Raw genomic sequence first — 24,589 nt, forward strand, 5'->3', positions numbered from 1 at the left:
AATTTCACTCATGGTTGGAGTGAAATTTCCGCGATTTTTCCTCGTGCCGTGTACCATTAATGGCGCTTGAAATTACGCAAATAAAATTGATGAGCACAAACGCCTTTTTTTCTCAGCGAGCTCAGCCAGGAGGTTTGTTTTCGAGAAACCCTCGATCCCGGTCCTGCTCCTGCAGAAACCTCCCCTCCGAGATGCATCCCCACGGCTGGCTTCCTCAGCTCTCACTTCCCACGAGGGCTCACATCGCCTCCGATGCCGGCAGACGCGAGCACTGAGCTTCCCCCTCCGCCAGCTGCCTCCGCCAGCTGTGCCCACTCCAGAATAAATCTACAGCAGCTTCTTGTCCTGCTATTTTCCCCTTGTAGGTACTTCAATCAACCAGGGGACGCGTTCCCTTCCCGAGCGCGGGGCAGGCTCTCTGAATTCAGATGACTGCAGGCTTATCTTTACATCCCGTTGACCTATTTTCAAATTAACCCAACCTTTCCTTCCAAGTCATCGCTTCTGGGGCTGAGAAGTCCAGCAATAAATAGCTCTCGTGGGAACCTGCTGCCAGCCCGGGCCAATATCCCACGTTACATCCGACTGCACCCTCTCTGCCCGCATCTGCTGGCATCAGCGAGCTGGGCTGCAGCGGGGGGACCGCAGAGGGGCTCATGCCCTTTCTGCTCTGTTTGCAGAGGCACAGGGAATTACCCGAGGGACAAAGGGTGCTGGAGACAGCCCGAGCAGCGAGCTGGCCCCTGGGACAGCGCCGTCACCAGCGATTTAAAGAGCAAAGCAGAGGCTGTGAGATGCACGCCCCGCTGCGTGGCCTCTGCTCCCTGCCCTTCCTCCTGCCAGAAGGGAGGAGATGACCTCAGAAGCCAGGGGTTCCCAGCAGTTACAGGCCTCTTTGTTAAGCCACCTGCAAATTTCTTACACCTGCCACAGGCATCCGGACTCTTTTCCTAGCCTGTGGTTGTGTGCCATAGCCCAGCTGGAGGCCAGCAATCCTATTTTCTTCTGAGGTTCAACAACACCCTGCTTTCCCATTGTGGCGGGAGGCAGCGCTCCTCTCACCTTCCTAAATTATGCCGTGATTACCAAGGTTACAATAACCTCTACATGATTAAAGCAAAAGTTTCTGCAAAGGCAAAGAAGCCAGCTTAGCGAGTCCTCTTTTGGCTACAAAATAAACATATTTCATGAAGGAGTGCAATTTAACAGCTCGGTAATTCGCGCTAATTTATGCACCTTCCTCTCCTACGGGATGGAGCCCTCCGAGGTGGCAGAGATCCCTCCCCATCGCGCCGAGGCGGCTCCATCCCCGCTCCCCACGTGGGAGCCGCCAGCAAAGCTCCGAGCACGGAGATGCTGGAATTAACCGGGAGCAGCACTCGTGGCATTTCCCGGCAGGAATTGGCCAGGAGAAGCCAGAAGAGGTGCCCGACCTGGGCAGAGCTGAACCTCGGAGAAGTGCGGAGGGTGCAAAGCTGCTGGTTTCAGCCCAGCTTGCTCTGAACGGCTCCCACAAGCTAAACGAACTGCAGAAAATTACCTGCATTTGGAATCATGCTGGCAGAGAGAACGGCTCTTCCTGGTCAGAAATTCAACAAATAACCAAGAAAGTTCCCAGGAAAGTAAATAAATGTTTGGGCTAACACAAGGAACAACAGAAGCACTCTCATGCCAGCAGTGCCTGTGCACGCCTTGCCCAGCCAGGCTGCCTCCTGCTGCCCCAGCTCTAAATCAAGGATATTTTCAGCCAGATTGTCACAGGTGCCACTGCAGCAAAGCTGGTTCCTACCCTCTGATGTCTCAGGCCACTGGGTACTGCATCACCTAGGATGTACCTGCTGGAAACATGCCCGGATTAAACCACAGATGGAAAAAAAAATAATAAAAATACGCCCAGCCTTCCCACAGCGTGCAGCACCCAGCCCGATGCCGCAGCACGGACACGAAAGCCCACTTACAGAAACAGTCTCCAGGAATGGGAAGAGCTGAAGCTACACAAAATCCATTTCATCCCCAACGGCATGGAGCTGCTAAGTCCCACGACCTTGCTGCACCATCAGCAGCGTGCGTGTCTGGCCGCTGCTGGACATCTGCACGAGCAGTCCCCGGCCTGCCCGCGCGATGCCAGGGCTGTGTTTGCCAGCTGGAGAGGGAAGGTGAAGCCTGGAGCCCGGGCACCACGCTGGTTTTCGTGCGAACAGATGTGAGGCAGAAAGATGGCTTTTATCTGCCAGAAAATAATTAGAAATGCCTTCATCTGGACATCGCGTTTCCATCCGAATGGCCTTTTTTGCAGCCTGAATACACCTCAGTGACTGTGGAAAGCACGGGAAAAGAGCGGCTCTAATTAAGTAGATGCCAGGCAGCGAGATGAGAGCGGTAGCAGCACTGGCTGCAAGTGCTAGGCTGAGCAGAGCCGAGCCCCACTTGTTGGGATGCTCCTCGCCTGCACCCCACGGCTCACAGCCGCTGCTGCTCGCCAGGGAGAGGGCTGCCAGCAAGGGAACAAGCACGTGCCTAAAATTAAGTGCCCTGCCAGGGCCTGTGTTGTGAGTTCAGGACTTGACACAGGAGCAATTAAGCTCCGAGAACACTTTGTAAAGCCCTGACCCCGCGAGGCATCAAATCCTGTTTTCTTCGACTTTCTGTCCTGCCTTATGAGCTGTTAATTTCAAGGGGGTGATTTCAAAAGCACCTTTCGGTGCCACCGGGATCAATACTCTCCAGCGCTCCAGCAGCGTGCAGAACTGCCCCCAGCTCCTGAAGCCCCTTCCCCAGCAGCCCCCCAAAAGCAGCCGGAGGTGTTGATGTGACTGTGCCCACCGGCACCTGTGGATGGGGCAGGATCCCGGCGCCCATCCTGCCACGTCTTGGGGGTGCTGGGGGATGCTCAGCTGCGTGCACCCAGTGACGATCGTGGGTTTGTGCTGGCACAACCATGGCTCCAAAGGCTCTCCTTGTGGTTTTCCAGCATCTCCTACGAGCTGCCTCATTAGGAACCCAGCTCAGGTCCTGCAGACAACCCTCCCCTCCCCTCCCCTCCCTCACACAGTGAGCCTGGTTCGCGTCTCCCTGCAAGCACATTTTGGCTACCAAAGCAGCACGGGGGGGCTTCAAGCAAGAACCAAGTGCTTATATTCGGATCTGGGGGCATCTCCTTCCTCTCAGTTCAGGGTTCAAAATGCTGCTGTCTCCCTCTGCTGCCTCTGCACACCCAGCACACCTCGTAACCCAGCCGGTCCCCTCCCGGCACGTTGCAGCACAGCCGACACGTACCCAGCGATGCTCTGCTCCCGTGTTTCACCTCCTGCCTGGCAAGGAGCATCAGAAGGCAGCTAACTAATTCACCGAGAAACACAGGAGAGGACAAACACCTGCCTTTGGTTCAACAGCAGGAGAAAAATTAACCTCGGGCAGGACACAGCAGCATCTCAAAGCTCTACAGTGGGCAAATCGAGGCTGGATTTGGTGCGTTGCAGTAATTCGGCAGCCCCTGCAGCTCACAGGGAAGTGCCGGCACCGAGCTGCAAGATCTGCCCAAGCCAGAAGCGTCTGCAGCCCAGGCAGAACAGACGGTGTGATGGGGACAGAGGAGTTCAAGGATGTGACAAAGGACACGCAGCAGCCAGGTGAGGATAGGGCCTCCTGCCTCCCCTGCGAAGGTGAACAACCTGATCAATTCCTGGAGCCTGGTTTGGAACCAGGCCATGGAAAAACAGGTCTGGGCTCAGCAAATCCTTTGCTCCGGGTTCACTTTCATCCCCAAAGCACCTGGGAAAGAACAGCTCAGCACCCAGGAGCTTCACCGTTTGCAGTTTAGCCGCTGCTGCTCTCTGCCTCGGAGCACCGTGCAGGTGCCATGCTCCAGATCCCTTTGCACACCCAGCCCGTCAGGTGCCACCTTTGGGGGCAGGGACTCTCTCTTCCTCCTATTTACCCAATCCCCATACTTTAGACCCAATCCTGACCACCGCCTCCGGGCACTGCTGCATTGCAATCAATAAACACACCGATAACGAGCAGCTGGCAGGTAACTGCTGGCTGAGGAGTGCGCACACAAACCTTTTAGCCATCCCTTGCCAATGATCGATACAGGTATAAAAACCAGCTCAGAAACGTGAAAAGGCAAAAACAGTCCGGGAGAGAGGTTATTCCACGCTGAATAATGTATGGGCACCAGGCTTTGCTCCGTGAAGCCGTGCTGGGCAGGAGCAGGCACAGCTCCGAGCTGTGAAAGGAGCAGGGGGGTGCCAGAGAGAAATAAACAAAAAGCGGAATCAACATTTCACATTTCTGCAGCAAAATATTCCCAAACCTTGCCCGAAGCTGGATCCTGGCTGCGGGCTGAGCTGGCGATGATGAGAGGTGAGCCAGGGAACCCCAAAAACCTGCAAGGTGGAGCTGCTGGAGGGGCTTCACCCGAGGATCCGTGAAGCAGACCCACCTCCAGCAGACCCAGTGGAGGAGCTGAGCAGGGACAGAAGCATCACAACGCATTCCTGATGTGGGCTGCAGCCCGTTTTGCCTTGCACACTGTGTAAGGACGGGGGGGGGGGGGGGGGGGTCCTGGGTCCATCCCAGCAGTGCAGCTCCCTCCTCACGCATCCCCGGCTCTCTGCACAGCATCCCCTGCCTGCAGCCACTAGCCAAGGCCCCAGGGGGGCTTTGCCAAGCACGCAAGATTAACGGCTAGCACAGCTCATTATTAATCATGCACGTTCAGTTAAGCCTCCCGCTTGCTCCCGGCAGCACGGGGGCTTATCTCAGCCCTCCTCCACGGCACGGCGGCGGGGAGGTTTCCAAAAGGTCAGCAGGTACCGAGCTGGGTTCCATCCAGCACTAGGACAGGTCTCCAAAGCGGGACCCAGCTCCGGCCCCAGCTGTGGAGGGGAAGAGGGATGGATCCGTGCATCCAGGCATCTCAGGGAATAGGTGCAAAGCCACACAGCCAGAGCAGATTTCATCGTGGACAAGCGGTGCCAAAGCTCCTACACTTCTTAGAAAGCTGAAACCTTCCAGGGCTTCTCCCCAGGGTGGCTCGCAGGGGGAAACAAACTCTGCACAAACCCTGGGAAGCTTCAGCCAGCTCCTTCCCCTCATTAAGGAACCACCGTGAGGCCCTCCATCAAAAAACACAAACAAGAACCATGCAGCAACACCAAAAGCCTCCCAGGCATTAACTTCCTCCGTCCTGGGGCACACAGACCCAATTCAGCACATCGATTCAGCTCGGCAGGCAGCAAAGCACAGCAATGGCCGTGACGCGCGCCCGTGCCTCCTTGAGAAGCTGCTGCATCTTGCAGCAGGACCAGGATTATTTTTTGGAGTTAATTACTCGGGAGCTAATTCTGTTCATTAATTCTGAATGCTGCAGGGACTGGGTTGAGTTTTTTCTTTTCTTTTCTTCCCTTTTTTTTTTTTTTTCCCAGGATTGTTATTTATTTTTTGCACTCCCTTCCCAGCACAGCTCATTATGCGGCAGATGCTGGCTTAAGCATCGCCCCAGATCTCCCCGGTCCACGAGGCGACTTCAGGCTTTTCTCCATTTACATCCTGCCCTCGTTTGCATTTTCATTGGCACTTGCCCTCCAACTTGACATCTCTGGCAGGAGCCCAGGAAACCTTGCGAGAAGCCCGGTGATAACTCAAACTCAGCAGCAGAGAGGAGCGCGGCAGCAGAGCCCCACGCCCGCTCAGGCATCTCCTATATGATCACCTCTTCCTTTTTTCTTTTTCCACTTAATATTGGTCTCTCTTGGAGACTGGGGGCTGCCCAGACAGGCGCTTAGGGTGGCCAGGCACAGCCGTTGGCACGCTCCCACCCTGCCTCTCCCCATGGCACACCGCAGAAAGTGCCCCAAAATTCCCCCGCAGGTCCCCAAAGCCACCCCCAGAACCTTCAGAGGAGGGCTCCTTGGTGGCTGCCACCCCCTCGCAAGGGACACAGGTTATTTTTGGCAGCCTTACTCAGCTGCCTTGCAGCCGAGCAGGAAGGGAGGGAGGGAAGGAAGGAAGGAAGGGAGCACAGCCGCCACTCAGACACCACTGGGGAAGCCGCCGGGGCTGAGCGCAGCCGCGTACCTGTTATGGCATGGAGGGAAGAGCCCCCGACCCGTGGGACATCCTGCAGCCACACGGCCCCCAGAGAGCATTGCTGGGGAACGGGGGCCAGAAGGGACACGGGAGATGTTGTGTGCTGACAGCAAGGGACTGACATTGCTCAGACCCAGCCCCAGGACCATGCAATCAGCCCCATGCAAAGCCCTGGCGCGAAGCCTTGATTTATACCAACCCCTCCTGCCTCACTGGGATGCAGAAGGGATGGGATCGATCCCAGCCGTGACCCTGCTGGGCTGCACCAACCCAGAGCTTGCACCAGCCATGGGCAAGAGAAAAGCCAGCCCTGAGCTTTACAGACCTCATGATTTTAGGCAAGACCCCGGCGCTGCCCGTGCAGACCCCGAGGGCAACGCGCACCCGCGGCACCCACCTCTGCAGCTCCTTCAGCGACACTGTCACCCTCAGGCTGTGTCCCAGGAGGAAGAGGGCAGCCAGGATGTCCGCCCACTGCACCATCTCGCCCAGCGGGCCCCCCTTCAGCACCCGCGGGCTGAAAACGTCCCCCGACTCCTCCGTCAGGAATCCGATGTGAACCAGGATCTGGGGACGGGAGGAGAGGGGTCAGTGCCAAACGGGCGGCCGGGGGGAAAGGTGTTGTCACCATCGGGCAGCTTGGTTTTTACAGGCTTTGGCCAAAAATGACTGATGGTCATCCCCCCTCCTCCTCCTGCAGGCTGTAATTACTCAGGGAAATCACTGGGGTGTGAAGACAAACAATCTATGCCCAATTAGCAAAGACCCAATATTCAGAGGCTCCCAGCGGCTGGGCTCTCTCCGTCTTTAGAGCAGGTTTTTTTTTCCCCTTGCACATCAGGGGCTGTCCATGGAGAGGCTGCAGGGCATTAATCTCCTGCAGAAAGGGCCACCAAGGGCAGGGCACCAGGAAAATGCCAACGGGAGGGCCAACAGCCTCCAGCACCTGTAGGAGCTGTGCCACCCCCTCCCCAAACTGCAGCATCCAGCTGCAAAATTCTACCCAGATTTTGGCCACGCTTGTCCTACGATGTCCTGAGCACACCTGGAGCCGTGACCACGGCCACCCCGCTGGGAATCACAGAATATTAGGGATTGGAAGGGGCCTTGAAAGATTATCTAGTCCAATCCCCCTGCCGGAGCAGGACCAAAACCCCACAGGAACACAGGAACAAAGGAACGCAGCCCAGCCCCTGCAGCCCTGCCGCTGCCGGAGCTGAACACTCCATGTCCCCCGTCCCCACACTGACACCCCCCCCATGCAAGCTCCTACGTGTTTCTGGTCCCTTTGCCGACCCTTCAGCTTCTGCTCGAGGCGCCGGGCCGCCCGCAGCCACTGCTGGGCCAGGTGCCGGATCCTTTTCTTCATGAAGCTGAGCGACTCCTTGCCCGTGCCCACCAGCTCCAGCAGGCGAGCCAGGTCGCTCCGGAAAGCTGCCTGTGGGAGGAGGGAGTGATGCTTTGTGTCTGCTGTGCACTTGCAAGAAAAGTACTGATTATTTTTTAATATTTTTTAATATTATTTTTTTCCCCAAGAACCAGTTGGAGAGGGGTGGCTTCCCTTGGGAAACCAAAGGCAGAAGACAGGTGGGAGAAGTGGGGGTTTTAGGGATTGCTTCCCCTTCTCGCTGCCTCTCAGCTCGGCTCTTGAGGTCAGGGACATCCCCACACCTGGGGATAGCAGTGGTATGGGGGCACCCAGGGCAGCCCCAACCAGCCCCCCTCACACCGTGGTGAATGCCATGCATCCAAGGCGTCACGGGTCCTTCCCAGCCAAACCATCCCCATCATGTGCCCACGAGGTGCCACCAGCACTCCAAGTGCCAAACCCTGAGCCTCAGGGCATCCCGGTGGGAGAAAACCCACGGGTGGCATCAGGATGGGTGCTGGGGACTGCCCCGGGGATATTTATTGCAGCAGCCCTGTGCCCGTCACATCCCCCCCGTGTCCCCAACCTTACCTGGGCGCGGGGTGGTGGCGGGGGGGACGGGGCGGCCGCCGTCTGGTTCCTCCAGGGCAGGGGAGGGCAGAACCACTCGACTTCGCTGAGGTAGATGAGGAATGAGCACTCGGTGCCGTCCACGCCAAAAAATGCATAGCAGGGGTCAGAGGTCCATCGGGCCCTCATCCACTGCAAGGGGAGCAAAGAAACACGGGGGGCTTGTCCCTGGCGTGGGGACCCTCGGTCCTTGTCCCCCTGAGCTACGCTGGGGCTGCGGGTGAGGGCAGGGGGACAAGTGGTGCAGAGCTGCAGAAAAAGAATGGGGTGGTTGTGCTCTTTTTTGGGGGGTTATTTTTTTTTTTCTTTTGGTGTTTTTTCTTTCACCAGGTCCAGTTCTTCCCCCAGACCGAGTCATTACCTCCTAGGAAACGATGCGCTGTGGGGATTTCTTCCCATCCCCCGTGCCAGGGTTGCCAATTTCACAGCCCCAGGCACACGGCAGGGCGAGGAGGCAGATCCTGCAGCCGTCCCCATGAAGGATTTCACGTGCAGGAGAACAACCAGCGACCGCAGCCCCCATTCATCATCCCCCCGCCCGGCTCCTGCCAGCCTCTTCCTAATTCAACTCCCAAACCAAATCTCCTCGGGAGACAGGTCGCTGCGCCCGCTATGTAAAATGCACCAATCACCCAGACAGGAGATCGAATTACAGCCTTCCACAATTAAATTACATCCCGAAATCGCTCCAGTTGTGGACGGAAAGGGTGCCTCGTGCTAGGGGAGGTGGAAAAGGCAACGCCCCGGCGTCATTTCAATATACCCTTCAGTGCCTTTGCAGGGAGACTCAGCCCTGCAGGATCCTGAGCTTGGAAGCAGGAGGCCGGGGAGGGGAGGGGAGGGAGATGCTTTTAATTAGTTCATGTAAATACTCTCTCTGACAAAGCAGTCGTGCTCCAGGCCAAATGCCAGGCTGCGCTGAGGTGTAAGGAGCGCGCCGTGGCGGGCAGGACGCGGTATTTGCGAGCGAGGTCCCTGCCACCTTAACAAGATGCTCTTCTGCGACACGCTGAGGTTATTCCCCAGACACCGGCACTGCTCCAGATATTTAAAGAAGATGTGACAGTGCTTTCTCCTCGCCGTGCTTCTGTCATTAAACACAGAAAATACCGGCAGGCAGAGACAGCTCTGGGAGCTGAGCCTGCTGCTGCCTGCCAGCCTCCAGGTCCCCAGCCTTTCCCCGCTGCTCGAAGCCTTTCCCAGCAGTTTCCAGCTGGGGTCAGCCCCGACTCACCTCCACCTTCCCAGCGCAGTCAGGGTACTTGGGGTCCCTGGGCACCTCGCACTGGTCCCTCCTGCCGTCCCCCACTGCGGAGAGAGGAGTTGGGTGAGGCAGAGCCGGCTGGAGCCACGCAAGGGGATGGGATGGGGCTGGCAGCCCCCGGGCGTCACGAGGCAAGGTTTTTAGGAGAAAACTAGAGATGTCGGAAACCAGGGAGTGGGGGTTCCCACCCAGGCTCCTCTTCCTGGTTGTAACAGCAAGGCGAGAGCCCTGGAAACCACAGTCAGGTCAAAGAGATGCTGTGACCATGCGCTGCATCCGCATCGAGCTGCCCCAAGCAGTGCCGGGAGCTCTGCCCAAGGGCTTTGTGTACTCCCCTTGGTTTTGCAGACTGGAGTGGGTTAGGTAGCCTCAGATCAGCATCCACCCTGCATTTTTACCAAGTTCTCCATGGCAGGATCTCCCTATTGCACCTGCGTACCGTGTCGGAGCCCGGCTGTGCACAGGACACTTACTTTTTGCGCTCATGAGGCTGTTCCGGAGAATCTGATCTACTTTTATTGCAATGTCTGAGACGTTTTGAGCGATAGCTTGGATCCTCTCCATCAAACCAGCTGCTGGCTGGAACCTGGGAATAAAGCAGAGATGCCCTGAAAACATCCCCAAGACCCAGGCAGAGCCGAGCTGTGGGTGCAACGCGGGAGCGCCTCTTCCTGCAGGGGCCTGGCACCGAGCTTGGTGGCTTCAAAGAGATTAGGCTTTAAAACCGCATAAATTGGTTTTCTGTTATTTTTTTTTTTTCCATTGTGTTCATAAACACAGATATAGCTATGCATTTTACATAGGAAAGTATTAAATATGCCGGAGAAATCTGTTTTCCTTGTTTCAGACGTGCTATGTTTGAAAATCCTCTGCTGCGACTGTTGGTCTCGCAGTGCACACAGGAAGGTTGGGGCGAGAAAAGAACCAAAAATCAAACAAAAGGATGAACAAAACAGTGAAGGGCAAAGGACACAGCCTCACCAAAAGCACGCAGGACATGAAGACGGCTCGAACCACCACCGATGTGCAAGCGGATTTCCACTCCCCCTGGTGAGGAGATGTGCGTGAGGGCTTTGGGGACAGGGGGACGGCTATGGGGACAGCTTTGGGGACAGGGCCATCAGCAGCACAGCCTGAGCTGGCATTGAGCTCAGTGTCACATCCCCCACAGAGCACACAGGGACCTTCCTGGTACGGCTGGAGATCAAATGCCACCGGCGTGGGTTGCTGCACGTGGTGTCTATCGAGCTAAGACTCGCAATCAATTCTGTCCTGGGTAAGCAGCACCATAAACTCCTCTACACAACACACCAAGTGGCACAAATGACAGCACTGCAAAGATGCCTGATGTCAATTAAAACCTGTCGTAATTTACACAAGGGCAGGAAAATTCAGTCCGTTATCAGCAGCACCCTGCCACGCCTGGCGAGGGGCAGGATCTCCACCTCCGATGCCTCGCTTGCCTTGCCGTTTCCTCTGCAAACGATGCCCTGATGAGCTCGGTTATCACGGAAAATAATCTCCCCTTCTGCAGCATCGGGGCCATGAGCTTTTCCTGCTGCTGCTGAGGTCGTTATAATACAAGGAAATGTCCTAAGCAGGGAGCAAACCCAGAAGGGCTACCTCAAATACTCCTGGCACAGAAATAGGTACTGATACCAGGTCCTTCCCCCTGAAGTTTTATGCTTGTTCTCCAGCGGATCACTGAACCTGAAGGCTGGGATTTAAAGTACCTCTGTCCTCAAGGCTAAAAAAATCCTGGTTTTATGAACCGATACTGCTCCGGCTGTTGATTTAAAGTCCATTCTCCAGCAGCAAGCAGCCCACATTTTTCCTTCTGGCATGGTTTATGACCATCGATACTCAAGCTGCATACCTCCACAGGGAGCCACATATCTTAGGCTTTTAAGAAATAATAATTAAATGCAGAGGACACCATTGCCCCCAAGTAACTTCCAACCTTTTGCAGAGAATAAAGCCCAGGTCTCCTGCCAGCTGCTGTAACTGCTGAAACAGGGAGATTCCTCGTGAGACCCTGGCAAAACACAGACACAAAAATGACCTGCGACAAGCCTGGCTTGTGAGCTTGGCTCTGAGGAGACAAAATGCTCCCAGTCTGAGGGCAGAAGTGCTCAGCCAGCCCTGAAAGCTCTCAGATCCCTGGTTTTTAGTAGCTTTTTTCCGCCAGGAAGCTGCGGTCAGTCCACACAGGCGATGAGCATGCATGCACTAAAAAATAAAAAGCCAGGACGGGCAGGCGAGGATCAAACATCTCCAGAATTACTGAATTCACAGCCAACAAGCCCAGCCTCCTGCTGTAACAGTGGGAGGGGGACGATGGCTCAGCAGGGATGCTCCCCAGGTTTCTCCAACACTCACAGTAATGCAAAAGGGTGGGCACAGCCACGGCAGCTCCACTCCAGAGCACCTAAATCAGGGCATGGTCCAACCTCTACCTGCAGCCAGAAGCTGCCCAAGACCTGGCCAGGTCTAATCCAGCAGTCAGGAGGACCCCAAAGGCTGAAGGCAGCCTTGCTCTCCATCTCCTCCCTGATGACCTCCAGACGTCAGCGAGGACCAAACACTAGCACTTCCAAACGTAAAATCAGGATCTCCAGCCCAAATGAACAGCTCAGCCCCGCAGCCAGCACCAATCCTGCTCGCTGCCACGCGATCTGGCCCGGCGCCTGTCAGTTCGCCCAGCTCCTGCTGCAGCTCTTCCCCGAACACAAAGGCTTCGAGGCTTTGATGTAAGATATATGTTTGATCACAGCACTTCCAGCTCTCCGAAACAAGACAGCCGCGTCGTGCCGGGCTTCCCGCAAGGCGGAGGAGGGTTACCTGAGAGGAGACGAAAACTGAACTGACCCAGATCAAGAAGCCAAGGGAATCTTTTGCTCCCTTCAGCTATTCTGGAGCTGAAACCTCCAGTGCGGTCCTTGGCATGTTTTATATATTAAAAGGAAGGAGTAACTGCAGAAAACAACCCGAGCCGTGCTCATTCTCACATCACCTGCACCTTTACTCTTCAAATCAGCGGTTCCTCCAACCCCCCCCTGCTTTGGGCACCGGGTTCCAAGGGCTTTGGGTGCAGCACCCAGCCCACCGCCTCCTCTGCTCGAGCAGCAAATTTCAATTAACGTGCTAACGAGATGACAAAGAGGTTAAGCAGAAGTTACATCACCTATCATTACAGTGATTTATCACCTGGGCAGAGGACAAGAAAATAAAACACCTAAGGCAAAACCTCTAAGGCAAAGAGGTTTCTTGCAGCTCGTCAGAATTCGATACCTTATTCTTAGCACCCGGAGACATGGGGAAGGACAAGGTAAGTGGCTCGTTCTGCTAAATGACAGCTCAGCAGAACAGAAATGTGGCTCGTTATCCAAAAACAGCACCGTGATCACAAACTGTTTACCCAGCATGAGAGGCAGGGTGCGCAGAGTCGTGGCATGTAGCTGGAGCAGGACGGTGCCTGGAAGGGACCGGGCAGGACACACTCCATGTGCCACAAAGCCTGGTCCCTGCGGGGTCTCAGGCTGTGGGTGCAGCCCCCACCAGCACAGCAGGATGAAGAACTCTTTACCAGCAGCACCACTGCACGGGGAGCAGCAACGGGCCCCTTCTTTCCTTCTTGCTTTTTAAATTTTTCTCTAGTGACGATATAAATGCCACCGAAATGCGCTGGGGCTATGCCAGCTATTGAAACTATAGTAAATTACTATAGGTTTTCTAGAAGAAAATTTTCCCTGGGACCTTAAAAACATTTACTATGGCAAATACAGTACTTTTACTTCTAACCATCAATATTGATTTCATCTTTATTATTTTCAGATTTATACTTCCCCATGTTGATTATGATTCAGATCACACGGTGGCTTATAACACACTGTATACAGTATTCATCTCATTTCAAAAACTGCTATTAAGATGTATCTTTCCCCACAGGCAGATCATTTGCCATATAATGTAGCCAGAGGTTGAATTTTCCTTTACTTTTTTACACATTAATTTGGTTCCCTTCACTTTGTCTCTTGCTCCCAACCCTGCAGCTGCGGCTCAGACTCAGCTTGTTTATCCCTTTACAAGGTACCATATTTTTATTGCCTTTTATAAAAAGTGGCATTATGAAAAGATGAATCTCTTTCTATTTGTGCATTGTCTTCATAATACAAACCCTAAGCATATTTGTTTGCTCATCCTGTATTTCTTGCTATTAACTGCTGAAAGCAGTGACTTTGGAGGACCGCTACAGATGGAGAAAAGCAGATGTTCTGAAGATCACACATCAACAAATGCAACATTCGTACAGAGCTGTTTACCAAAGGACTTGTTCATGACAATGTCTGCACTGTCATTTGCCTCTTTAAAGATTTTTTTTTTGCCCAAAGACACGAGGCAGAAGAGACATCCAAGCACAAGACGTGTCTGCCCAGCCGCACCGCAGGACAGGGATCCCAAATCCCAAGGGTGGGATGGAAAACCTTCTATCCACATCCCTGTGCACATCCCCACTTCCCCTACAAGGGGATGGCTCATACCCCAAAGCACAAAGATGAAAAAAAAAAACACCAGGGAGGTGGGAGGTTGCCTGCTGACTGCTGCTCTCCCCAAACTTCGTATCATTGTCCCCTGCCCCGTGGCTCACAACAGGAGCTGCAGCGGGGGCTGGCCGGGTGCCCCATTCATGAGGACCTGCCACAAGTTTTGTGTTTGAGTTGTTAACCTGGATTTATCCCCAGAAATCTGGTGCTGGAGATACTCCCTAAGTGTGCATACACAAGCTTTGCCTTGGTGTTAGCACGTGGCCATGGGGGGCCATGGAAGTAGCCAAGCCCTGTGGGGCGCCACGATGGGAGTTTAGAAAGGTTCAGAGCCCCAGGGAGCAGAGGAAAAACCCAAAACCTTTCTATCAACCTGCCAGAAAAGCACAGCTAAAGGAGGAAAAAAAAAAGGGGGGGGGGGGGGGGAGGGGGGTAAAATAGGGAGAAAAACAGGCAAAGGTGAAAAAACAATGCAGAACATGTACATGCCCCACTGCACAACGTGCTACTAGGAATCCCACAGCTAACAGGGCACAAAGTGCAGCAAGATGTGGGGCTGGGGCATGCACCCCACACTCCCCAGCCCCACTGTGGCCCCTGTCGGTCCCCTGGGTGCCCCAGGTCCCACCACAGCACAGGGGCGGTGCTGCTGCCCCCCAGGAGCCACTCACTAAGCCCCGTGAAACTGAGGAGGGTTTTTATGCTTCACAGGCAGCCCCAGCCAGTGAACTGGATAAAAATAAAAAACTGTATTAAAAAAAAATATATCACAGAACGGTGCACGCTTCAAATATAATTTCTGGTATCTCTGTATTCGGCAATCTTTTTCATTACATCTCTGGGCTGAGACAAACAGCTCAATCTCCTCTCCATGAATACTTGAATAAAGACCCGAGATCGCTCAGGCTCTGTTTGCACTCTTTGTGAATTCATATCGGGCAAATAACCCAGAGAATGTATTATTTCAGGACAGGACCATGCCGGGGAAACTCATTTGAAGCAAATCTCAGATGCTGCATGAGCAGAGCCGCTGCCGAGCTCCTCCAGTCGAGCTACTTCAGCAAATTGTGGGAAGGAAACCACGCGGGTGACCGTCCCCGGCTGTCCGAATGACAGATCACGTTGTAAATACCGGGGCATTTTATTCACCGAAGTACTTCGATTTATTTTAATTTCCATTTACCGCGGGTGACGTTTCGCACAAAAACGCATTTAAAGGCTCAGGCCCTGAGCGAGCTGCGGCGCCCCTTGGGAAGCCTCTGCCTTTGCAGGGAGCAGGCAATACGTTTCCCAAGGAATAAGGTCCCTGATGAAAACCTTGACCAACTTCCCAATCAGGCCAGCATCGCAGCCCTGCACCGAGCACCCAGCACATATTTCCACATAAGCAGAACTCGCCAGCAACGTGTAATCGAGATTGTTAATTACAAGACTTTATGAATGCCATAAGCTGCTGAGGGCAGCTTCCCGGGCAGGATACGGGGCTGCAGCCACAACCCAAGCCCTCCTCTCCCTAACGCCCTGTGGAGCGGAACAGAGCCAAGCCCTAAGCACAGGAGTCAGCGAGTTTTATTCCTGTGAACACAAAGGGTCGCAGACACGGGGGTTACGGGCTCAGTCACCTCGATGTACCTTAATCTTTGCTTGACTGGTGCATAAATCAGATATATTTGCTGCACGCTCGGGCAGTGTGATGCCTGCAGGCTGCCAGAAATGGCCTTCAGGGGGCCCTGGAGATGTCACCATCCTCAGCAAGCTGCTGAGGATGACATCCAAAGGCAACTTGCCAAAAATTAGAAAAAAATACCCAGTTTGGCCCACGTGAGGCAATGCTGTGGGCACTGTGGGAGGATGCTCCCCGTCTCTCCAGCCACAAGCTGCCCGAGGCGACTCAAGCACAGCACAAAAATGCCAGGAGAGCACTTTAACTCCACGCACTGAGAAGCCTCCTTGGCAAAGCCCTGCATAAGGCAGCCCCCAGCGCATCGACATTTTGGGCTGAAAATGAACAAAAAGCAAAGCCCGCTGAGGAACTGACCACAGCAAACCGAGCTGGAGGTGCTGGGGGGATGCAAGCCCAGGAGCAAGGGGGGAGAGGAGCCAGGTGCTGCCATGGGGACCCCAACATCAGCAGCGATGTCCCCAAAGCGCTCCTCAGTGGCAGCGATGCGGGGACGAACGGAGCTGGCGGGATGCAGGAACCCCGTCTGTTCGGTGTCACACTGTGCGACCTGTAATTACCGGGGGAATTCGGAGTCGTGTAACGATTACAAGAACAAATACTTTAAGCGCGTGGAAATTAACTGAGCCCTGGCAGTAATTAAGCTTGAAGATTAATCAGTCATTAGCAAATAACACCCTTCATCTGCTAACCACTACGCAGGGCCGAGGGATGAGAGGGGCAGCAGGGCAGGACACCGGCACGCAGACCCCAGCCTGGGACCCCTTCTGCCACCTCCCACGTGGGGACAGCCTCAGGATGGGGACCAGGGCTCCCCCGAGCCCCCAGCTCTGGCACTTTTGGGGTCCATCTGGGATCAGCCACCTTGTGCCCACTCCATCCCTCCCCAAACCCTTTCCAGCAGGGCCTTGGTGTTTCCCCTGCAAGCAAACGTTTCCCCTGCCCAGCAAACAGCTCTCCAGGAGGCTTCCATAAGTACTTCTAATTTCCTTCCCTCTGATGATTTACGAGGGTTGCATTCAATTAACAGCGGCATTGATTTTCCTGCAGCTGATTGGCAGCCTGCTCGCGCTCGGTGTGAAAGCCACCGCTCACCTTCCCGCACGGGCAGGGAGCACGGACGGCTGGAAAAGGGACTCAGGAATCCCAGGGACAGGCAGGGGGCTGCAGCTGGTGCCCCTAACCCAGAGTGACAAACCAGGGACCTTCCCCAAAACCCCCTCACGACCTTGTCTGGTTTGGATTTTGGGCGCTTGGGTGTACCAAAAGCCGTCTCTAACGCACTGCAGAAGCGATGCACAGAGGCACCCACACGTGCTCAGCCCCAGACAGCACCTACAGAGCTGAAGAAGACTTTTGCCATCTTGGGGAGCCTTCCAGCGGTGTAAAGCTTCTTGTCCTGACAGCTGGGGGGCTTTCTGAGGCCGGTGGTTCATTACACCCCACATATTTTAAGTCCTCCCTGCCCTTTTCCCTGCAGAAATCCACCCCTGTGGGCTGGCGCAGGGGCACGGGCTGCACTGCTGATCATGGGGGGTCCATACAGCACATGGGGGGCTTCTACTCTTCCCTATCCACGTCCTTCCTATTTCGGTGGAGATCCTATCATAGGCATGAGAGCACTTTGGAAAAACAAGAAATAATCCGCTGCTGCTCAGGAGGAGTCGCAGACCCCCTGCTCGTGGCTGTGCTGACCGGGGAGGGGATGAGCGCAGCAGCCGCGCTAACCAGAGGGGCTTTAAAGAATCAAATCCCTTTGAAATTACCACCCTTTAATTGTATCAGCGTTCACTGAGAGCTTCAAGTCGGTCACGGGAGATCAAAGAGGGAGGGAGGAGGGAACAGGCTGGGATGGAGCCAACAACCCCACGCCCAGGCTGGGGCTGCTTTGGGATCAGCTGCTGGAGCCCCTTCCCCTCAAACAAAGCCCTACAACAAAACCAAGCCCCAGAGGCCAGAGGGAAGGAGGAAGCACGAAGAAAATGCTTGGAAGGTCTCAAAGGCACTAAGGACAATCAACCCCACCAGCTTCATCTACCTTCTGGGATGCTCCCAGGGGATAATTTATAAGGAGCAAAAGGTGAGGAGCTAGAAGAAGTTGCCCCTGCCGAGGAATATTCTGCCCCTGAAAAATGAGAAAGCTGTAATTTCCAGCACTCGGTGCCATCTCAGAGCAACCACAAAACCCAGAGGATGCTTTGAGCAGGTCTATCAGCCCTCATCCTCCATGGTCTCTCTGCCCCAGACTCAGCAGATGAATCACAACCCCCCTCAGCCCTGTCTTCAGAAACCCAGAGCTGTGACACCCCTGCAGCCAGGGTCACTGCTAGGTGTCACCCCGTGTCGCCAAGGGCCACTTGTCCCTCCGAGGTGCCCGAGACAACCCTGGACCCACCTGGGGCAAGCAGCTCCACAGGGCTGCCGCCAGCCAACATCAGATTTCCCTCCAAAGCGATCACTGCCAGTCCACATCAAAGTTCATCTTTTGGTTGCTGCTGTACAGAAATTACCATAACCTGGAATCGCTCGTTCTTTTAATGAGAAATTGGCCAAAAACATCATCAAATGGGAGCCAGCGCCTTCCAGTCTAGCAGCCACGTCCCTTCCTGGGCAGGATTTCTGCTGTCCTGCTCATGCCCCCAGCCATCAGCCAGCCCCGCGACGACAAAATCCCCAGCAGCTGCCATCGCACAGACAAATTATATTTTTCAGTGGTTAAAATTACATTACTGAAAAGGCAAGAGCGCGCACTCGCAGGCTTCCTGTGCAGCTTTAATTCATGCGTGCACTCAGTTCAGCGCAGCCCAGCCTTTAATTGCAGGCTCTCTTACTGTATTTTCCATTAGAGGTGCAGAAGAGACTCGGAAGGAAAGCGAGGGAGAGGAGTGGAAACGATCGTGGAAACACCGAGGCGCAGAAACCCTCACCAGCCGCCGAGCAAAAGCAAAGCACTGCAGCACCCGCGGTGGCCTCGGTGACAAGGTGCAGGGCATCGGGGACAATTGTGTGTCACATCCCTGCACCGTGTCACCTGCAGCTCTGCCGGAGCAAAGCCTGCTCTGCATTTTCCCAGCCTCGCAGAGCTTTCCACAAGCACTGCCCCTTGATTTATTTTTTTTTCCCACCTCTGCCCCTCCGTATTCAGGTTCCTTTCCCTACTATATTTTTGCAGGCTGTGGAGTGACAGTGAATTAGTATGAATAAGTGTTTAAAGCCTCCATAGCAAGGGGAAATGTCTCTTTGGTAAATCAGCATGTTGTGATTTGAAGGCCGATGGCACCTCTCACGCCATCGGCACGTGGCACGGACGCAGCCCACACACCACAGGAGCACCCGCGCCTTGCCGCGAGCGTTTCAGGGCTGGCCAGTTTGCTGTTATTTCATTTTTAGCCTCGCTCGGCTCCAAAGCTGGACATCTCAGCCCCATATCTCAAACCACAGTCATTTCGGTGGCTGTTTCATCTTGGTGCTTCTGAAAGGGAGGATGGAGAGGGCGGGAGAGGAAGCCGTGGGGCTGGTGGCTCAGTGCCAGGCAGGACACCCAGGCTTTGTTCCCTTCACGGCCCTTTTAGTTTTATTTTTATTGCTTTACATCCTGAGCAGACCATACAATCACCACCCACCTGGGGCTGCTGCCTGCACAGGAGGTGCGACACCTCCTTACCCTCTGCAGGACACAGCAGCACCGGGTGGACGATGAGAGGAGCGAGGCTGGGCTTCCCCAGATCCTCTCCACGGTGCCAGGCATCACCTGGGCGCCAATTTGGAGCCTCATCTGCAGGCAACCCCTCCCCTGCGGTGCTCCTGCAGTGGCAGCGAGCACGATGGGGACGTGTTTGCAGGGAGAACGTGAGCGCAGAGCAGCAGAGCTCGCTCTGGGGGTTGATGGCAGGGGGAGCACAGCCCCCTTGCACCACAGCCTGCTCCAACCCCCCCCCCAGCTCTGCCATGGCACAGCGGTGAAGAGATGCTCCTCCACACTGCGACACCAGCAGTGGGGACAAGGTAACTCCAAAGTTCACGGCAACTTCAGAAATCCCCCCAAAGAGCTTTCCAGAAAAGGCAAACACCACCAGTGCAGATCTCCCCATACCCTGGGAAGCTCTGCCAGCAGCTCATCCCAGGAGTATGGGCACCACAAAACACTTTGGGGGGCTTTTTGCTTCTGCAAATCCCCTGAGCTCATGATCAGGAGCACAACAACAGTGCCCGGGGCCCCACGGGGCATCGGCGCAGCCGACTGACCTGTCCAGAGGGAAGCGCGCTTCGTCCCCTTTGTGGAAGTCAGTGCCGTTCTCCAGCCTGGCCAGGATGTCCATCCTCTTCATCAGCAGCTCCAGCATGTCGCTCATTCGCCGCAGCACCCCTCGGGACTCCAGCGCGCCCATCACTGCAGGGGCACAAAGAGCAAGGGGACACGGTCACAGCCGGGCGCTGCCGCAGGGCACCGAGCTGGGCGATGAGACAGCGAGACCCCCCCACGATGCTTCGGCCCCCGAGCCCCCCAGCCGGGCTCGGTGGGTTTGGGGCCATCTCGGTGCCTTGCTGGCCCTGCACGTCCCCTCCCTGGCTTTTTAGCCATCGTCGTGCCCAAGGTGCAGAGCTCAGAGTAATCCCTGCCTGCACCCAAATTTATCCAGGCTGCTGCAGATCCCATTAACCAGCAGCTGCACCAGCCCCAGCCCTCTCTGGGCATAAAATCCCAGCACTCCCACCCGATCCTGCCTGTCCCAGGTGCTTACAGAAACCAAACTTCATTCTCAAGCACTAAACAAGCAGCCTTTTGTTACACGCTTCTGTTTTTCACTCTGCAGGACCCACCTAGCCCAGCATCCTGCCTTTGGCAGCAGCCTAAAGTTTAGGGAAAAGCATGAGAAACAGAGCAAACCCCCGCTCCTCCCTCAGCACATCCCCCCGGCAGCACCACGTTTTCCTACTGCAGAGAAAAAACTAAATAAATCACAAAACCACTTTCTCTACCCAAACCGACTACAGGATGGGTGCCCCAGGCGCTGGAAATAGCTCGCTGTTTGTGCATTGCATCTCAGCAAATTCCTCCAGCAGGGAAAAACCCCCCAATTCCCAGCCCCATTTTGCACTCTGCTTGCTTCGGGCTGGCACGGCACCAACCAACGTTGTGCTGAAATTGCTGTCGGCCGAGCTCCCTGAGCCCCCGGACCGGCAACACGCGGGGTCCTGGTTTGATCTTCTGCCTGGTGACAGGCAGCCCCGAGCCCCGAGCCAAGGAACGGAAAATAAAGCTCCCGTTTCATCTCAGCGTGCTTCATTTCATGTCCGTAATAACTTAATCAGTGCATAATCCCCAAACTTCTCCCGTTTAGCTTATCTCCACTCACATGTGCTTGTCAAGAGGCAGCACACATTTCGTTTATGGAGCAGCAGGAGATGCACAGACAGATGCTCTGGGGGGCTATCAGGATCTGGGCACCTCTCCTGCTGCTGCAGATGGGCACAAACCCGGCTGTAGGAAGGTCAGAGTGCAGCCCCCAGCCCACACCAAGCGGCACAGGGACCTATACATCGGTGGCACCCAAATGACCGTGGTGTTTTATGGCCATGCTGGGATCTGGCTCCCGCAGGGACGCATCCCCGCTGCCCAAGGAAATCTCCCAGGGTTTGACTCCCGATGCTGCGGTGCTGGTGCCGTGCAGGGTGGGATTCCCAGCTCTGACATGAGAGGGCTGCATCGGGCACCGCAGCTGATTTGGGGGCTTTGGCACCCACGTCCCCTTCTGCAGCGGGCTCCTGAGCACCCCACGGAGCGTGGAGCTTCGTGGGTGCTGTAAGGGCATCACATTGCTGCTGCATGCACCTGAGCGAGGTTACATCCGAGCCCTAAACCCTAAGGGAAGCTGACGGCAGGCCAGCAGGACCTCGCCAAGGCCAGCAGGAGCCTTGCTGCTTGGCTGGGATTATCAACAACACATTATTTTTTCCTAGTGCTATCCAATAAAGTGGAAGAAAAAATGAGTGCAAAAGAAATTCCTAAAAAATAAAAGTCCCCCTCCCAGCACTCCCATGGCAAGGAGTTGGAGACTTCTGTTTGGATCAGTCGGTGCCCGTGGTCCTGAGCACCGCAGACCACCCTGGCCAGGTCCAGGAATGAAGCAGCCACCTTTGCCTATCCTATCACCTAAGACAGAACCCAACCCTCCGGGTAGGACAGGAGTCACAGCCTTTCTCACTAAAAGGCAGAACTGCTGAAAAATGCACAATTAAAAGGTGCTGTGGGGGACAGAAGCGGAAATTTGGAACCTGGAGCCCAATTTGCACTGTCCAGGGACATCCCCAGATATGGCTGGGCAAATATGGCAAAGTCACAGCCAATAAAAATGCTTTCAAATAGGCTTAAGTCAAAAAATCCACCCCAAAAACGTATCTTGGGTGGATCGGGAGCCCGCAGCCGTGCTGCTCTGCTGGGAAATGGCGAGGGAGATCCCGGCAGGGGAGCGGGGATGATTTAGAGCCGCTGCCGCCTTCGCCGCTCAGAACCGGGCTGCGGCCCCGCTTCACAGCCAGGCTGCACTCGTTTAATTAAGAACGCTCATTTAGCCGTGCTGTTCGTTTGAAACTTAAATGGCCGCTCGCAAAGCCCAGGCAGCAACCAGCTCTGCCCCTTATTAACACCCAGCCACACGCAGGGAGCTGGTCCCTGTGGAGGAGAGCCAGGAAAAGCCCTCCCAGGGGGCTGCCACCTCCCCACCGAGCCCCCGGGGTCACCCATGGGCATCTCCCACATCCCAAATCCCCCGGAGGCCCTGCTGCAGCCCCCCTGTGCTGGGGGGGTCTCTGCCTTCACGCAGGGCTGTCCTGGCCCACGTGTCCCCCCCGCTGTGCCCTCCCCAGGCTCCTGGAGCGAAGTCCAAGCTCTGCCCATCGCCGCCTCTCCTCTGCCCAGGTTGGCTTTTCCCCTTGTTGTTGTTGTTCCAGGAGCTTACGGAGGATAACGAGGACAATTTGACATTTTTTGGCAACCATTATTACACCTCTTGGAAAGCCTGCCTCATTAAAAACCCCAAAGAAAGGAGGAAAAGTGCTGAAGCCACACTTTTAAAACACGTAGGAGCCGGGGTTCATTTGTCACCCCGACGCGGGCACTCGCAGCAGCCAGGCAGGGGCCACGCTGCCCCCGGCCCCCCACCTGCATTTTGCCTGCTCCCCCTCAAATAAAACTCCTTAAAACCATCTGCCAGCAAGCTCAGATGTCACGTCCCCAAACACCCGCCTAGGGAGGGGATTTGAGCCTCTAAACCCACGATGAAGATCCTCGAGAGCATGGCAGGAGGCAGGAAAAGCCCAAACCCAACAGCACAAAAACCCAGCAAAATAGCCTCGCAAGCAACTTTCCTCTAAAAAAAAAACAAAAAGGGAGAGCTGCTAATTACAAAAGAGAAATATTCTAATTCCCCTCGATAATCAGCAAGGATGGGAGAGAAAACACAAGTAAAACGGCTCAACGGATTAATTGGAGTTTGCCAAAGTGTGACAGGTTCCTGACAGCTTTCTGAGTGGCAGACACTCTTTAAAGGCAATCACCGAACCTGACAGAGGTTTTCATAGTAGCACTATGAAATAATGATTGCAATCAATCATATCTTACTGGATTTCGTGAGACATGCTGGTAAACACAGCAGAGGGAGGAGAATTATTTATGGTGTTTCAGAAGAGCATACAGCTAAGTAATTGGATGAAATCAGGGGAAAAAAAAAAAAAAAAAAAAAAAGAAAGCATCCCCTCCGGGTGATATCTATTGGAAGAAGAAATAGTTTCTCTGCTGAACCGCTGGAAGCGATAGCCAATATGCTCAGATTTGGATGGGTCAAATCCCTGGGGAAGGCGCTAAGGACACCGGTGCCTTTAAAGCACCTTCTTGGAGCAAACACACCTCCGGGCGAGCATCCCACCCTGGCTCACCCGGCACCAAAAGCCGCAGAAGCGGGAGCCAGGAAGCACACGCGTGGATCCAGCTCCACGTGCAGGTGGCCCCAGTGGGGACAGTGAAATTCGGTGCTGGGTGTCCTGGTGAGGGCTGTGAGAGAGCCCGGCGTGGGGCTGGGGGCTCTGGGGAGGGAGTGCGCAAAGCCCAGGCTGTGCTGGGGGGGAGCAGAACAGGGAACGGAGTTTTTCTTGCTGGAGCATCACATTTTGGGACCCTGAGCATCCTCGCCACGCCACCCCAGGCTGCCACACCATTGCTTGTGCTCACCCAGTGCTTCTCCAGGTTTTTGGATTGAGCTGAACCCCCCTGGGAGAAACACCCTCACTGAGCAGCACAGTCCCCTTAGCCTCTTGGGCTGATTTCAGCCTCCTGGCCCTGGACCCAGATGGCAGCTCCCAGCCCTGGGTCGCCTCGGCTCCATCCTGCCCAGGACGGGTCTCACGCTGCTCAGCACGAGCCCATCAGCCCCAGCTTCATGTCGAGAAGCAAGGGAAAAGAGAGGAATGTTTGGGGGAAACAATGCTTGGGGTGGCACCCAGCCTTCTGCATCCCTCGTGCTTTCCTCCTCGTGGGTGCAGGACCGCAGCACCACCCCAGGGGTGCAGTGGTGGTACCAAACCTCACCTTGATCCCTCATGCACCTTCCTTTTCTACCCATAGACCAGCCCAGTTTCAACAGGAGCAAAAGCTTCCCTAACCCAGCAGCCCCAAGATCCCATCCCAGTCGTGCTGGGGAAACCGAGGCACAGCCTCAACCCACCTCTCCATGGCCCTGAACATCCTCCTGACATTTAAAATGCGGTTCTGCAATATCTCTCTGCTGTTCATAGCATGGCTGATTTGCTGGGGATTTTTTCCTCCTTCTCAGACATAAGTCACATCCCTGCCTGGCTGTCTTGCAACAGCTGAACGCTCCACTACGAGGAGGGAATTTGCTCAGAGATGGTAAGATATTACTTACATCCACCGAAAATACCAGCTGAATTAATTTCAATCTAAAGCATCATTTGCTTTGCTTTGTTTTTCTCCTTTAAAGGACAACTCTAGG

General features: G+C 54.9%; 1 protein-coding gene across 2 annotated transcripts in view; it reads right to left on the reverse strand.

Annotated features, from left to right (window-relative positions):
* Positions 1 to 24,589, reverse strand: part of MGAT5B (alpha-1,6-mannosylglycoprotein 6-beta-N-acetylglucosaminyltransferase B) — a 57,369-nt gene that overhangs the window by 16,966 nt on the left and 15,814 nt on the right. For both annotated transcript variants that reach the window (XM_035342553.1, XM_035342552.1), the window contains exons 3-8: positions 19,827 to 19,971; positions 9,830 to 9,942; positions 9,327 to 9,400; positions 8,054 to 8,224; positions 7,367 to 7,531; positions 6,491 to 6,660 (exon numbers count right to left, since the gene is read on the reverse strand). In XM_035342553.1, coding sequence (XP_035198444.1) covers positions 6,491 to 6,660; positions 7,367 to 7,531; positions 8,054 to 8,224; positions 9,327 to 9,400; positions 9,830 to 9,942; positions 19,827 to 19,971 — 838 coding nt within the window. The remainder of the gene's footprint in view (positions 1 to 6,490; positions 6,661 to 7,366; positions 7,532 to 8,053; positions 8,225 to 9,326; positions 9,401 to 9,829; positions 9,943 to 19,826; positions 19,972 to 24,589) is intronic.

This window comes from Oxyura jamaicensis, chromosome 18 (assembly GCF_011077185.1).
Source record: "Oxyura jamaicensis isolate SHBP4307 breed ruddy duck chromosome 18, BPBGC_Ojam_1.0, whole genome shotgun sequence".
In the NCBI taxonomy this organism is placed as follows: domain Eukaryota; kingdom Metazoa; phylum Chordata; class Aves; order Anseriformes; family Anatidae; genus Oxyura; species Oxyura jamaicensis.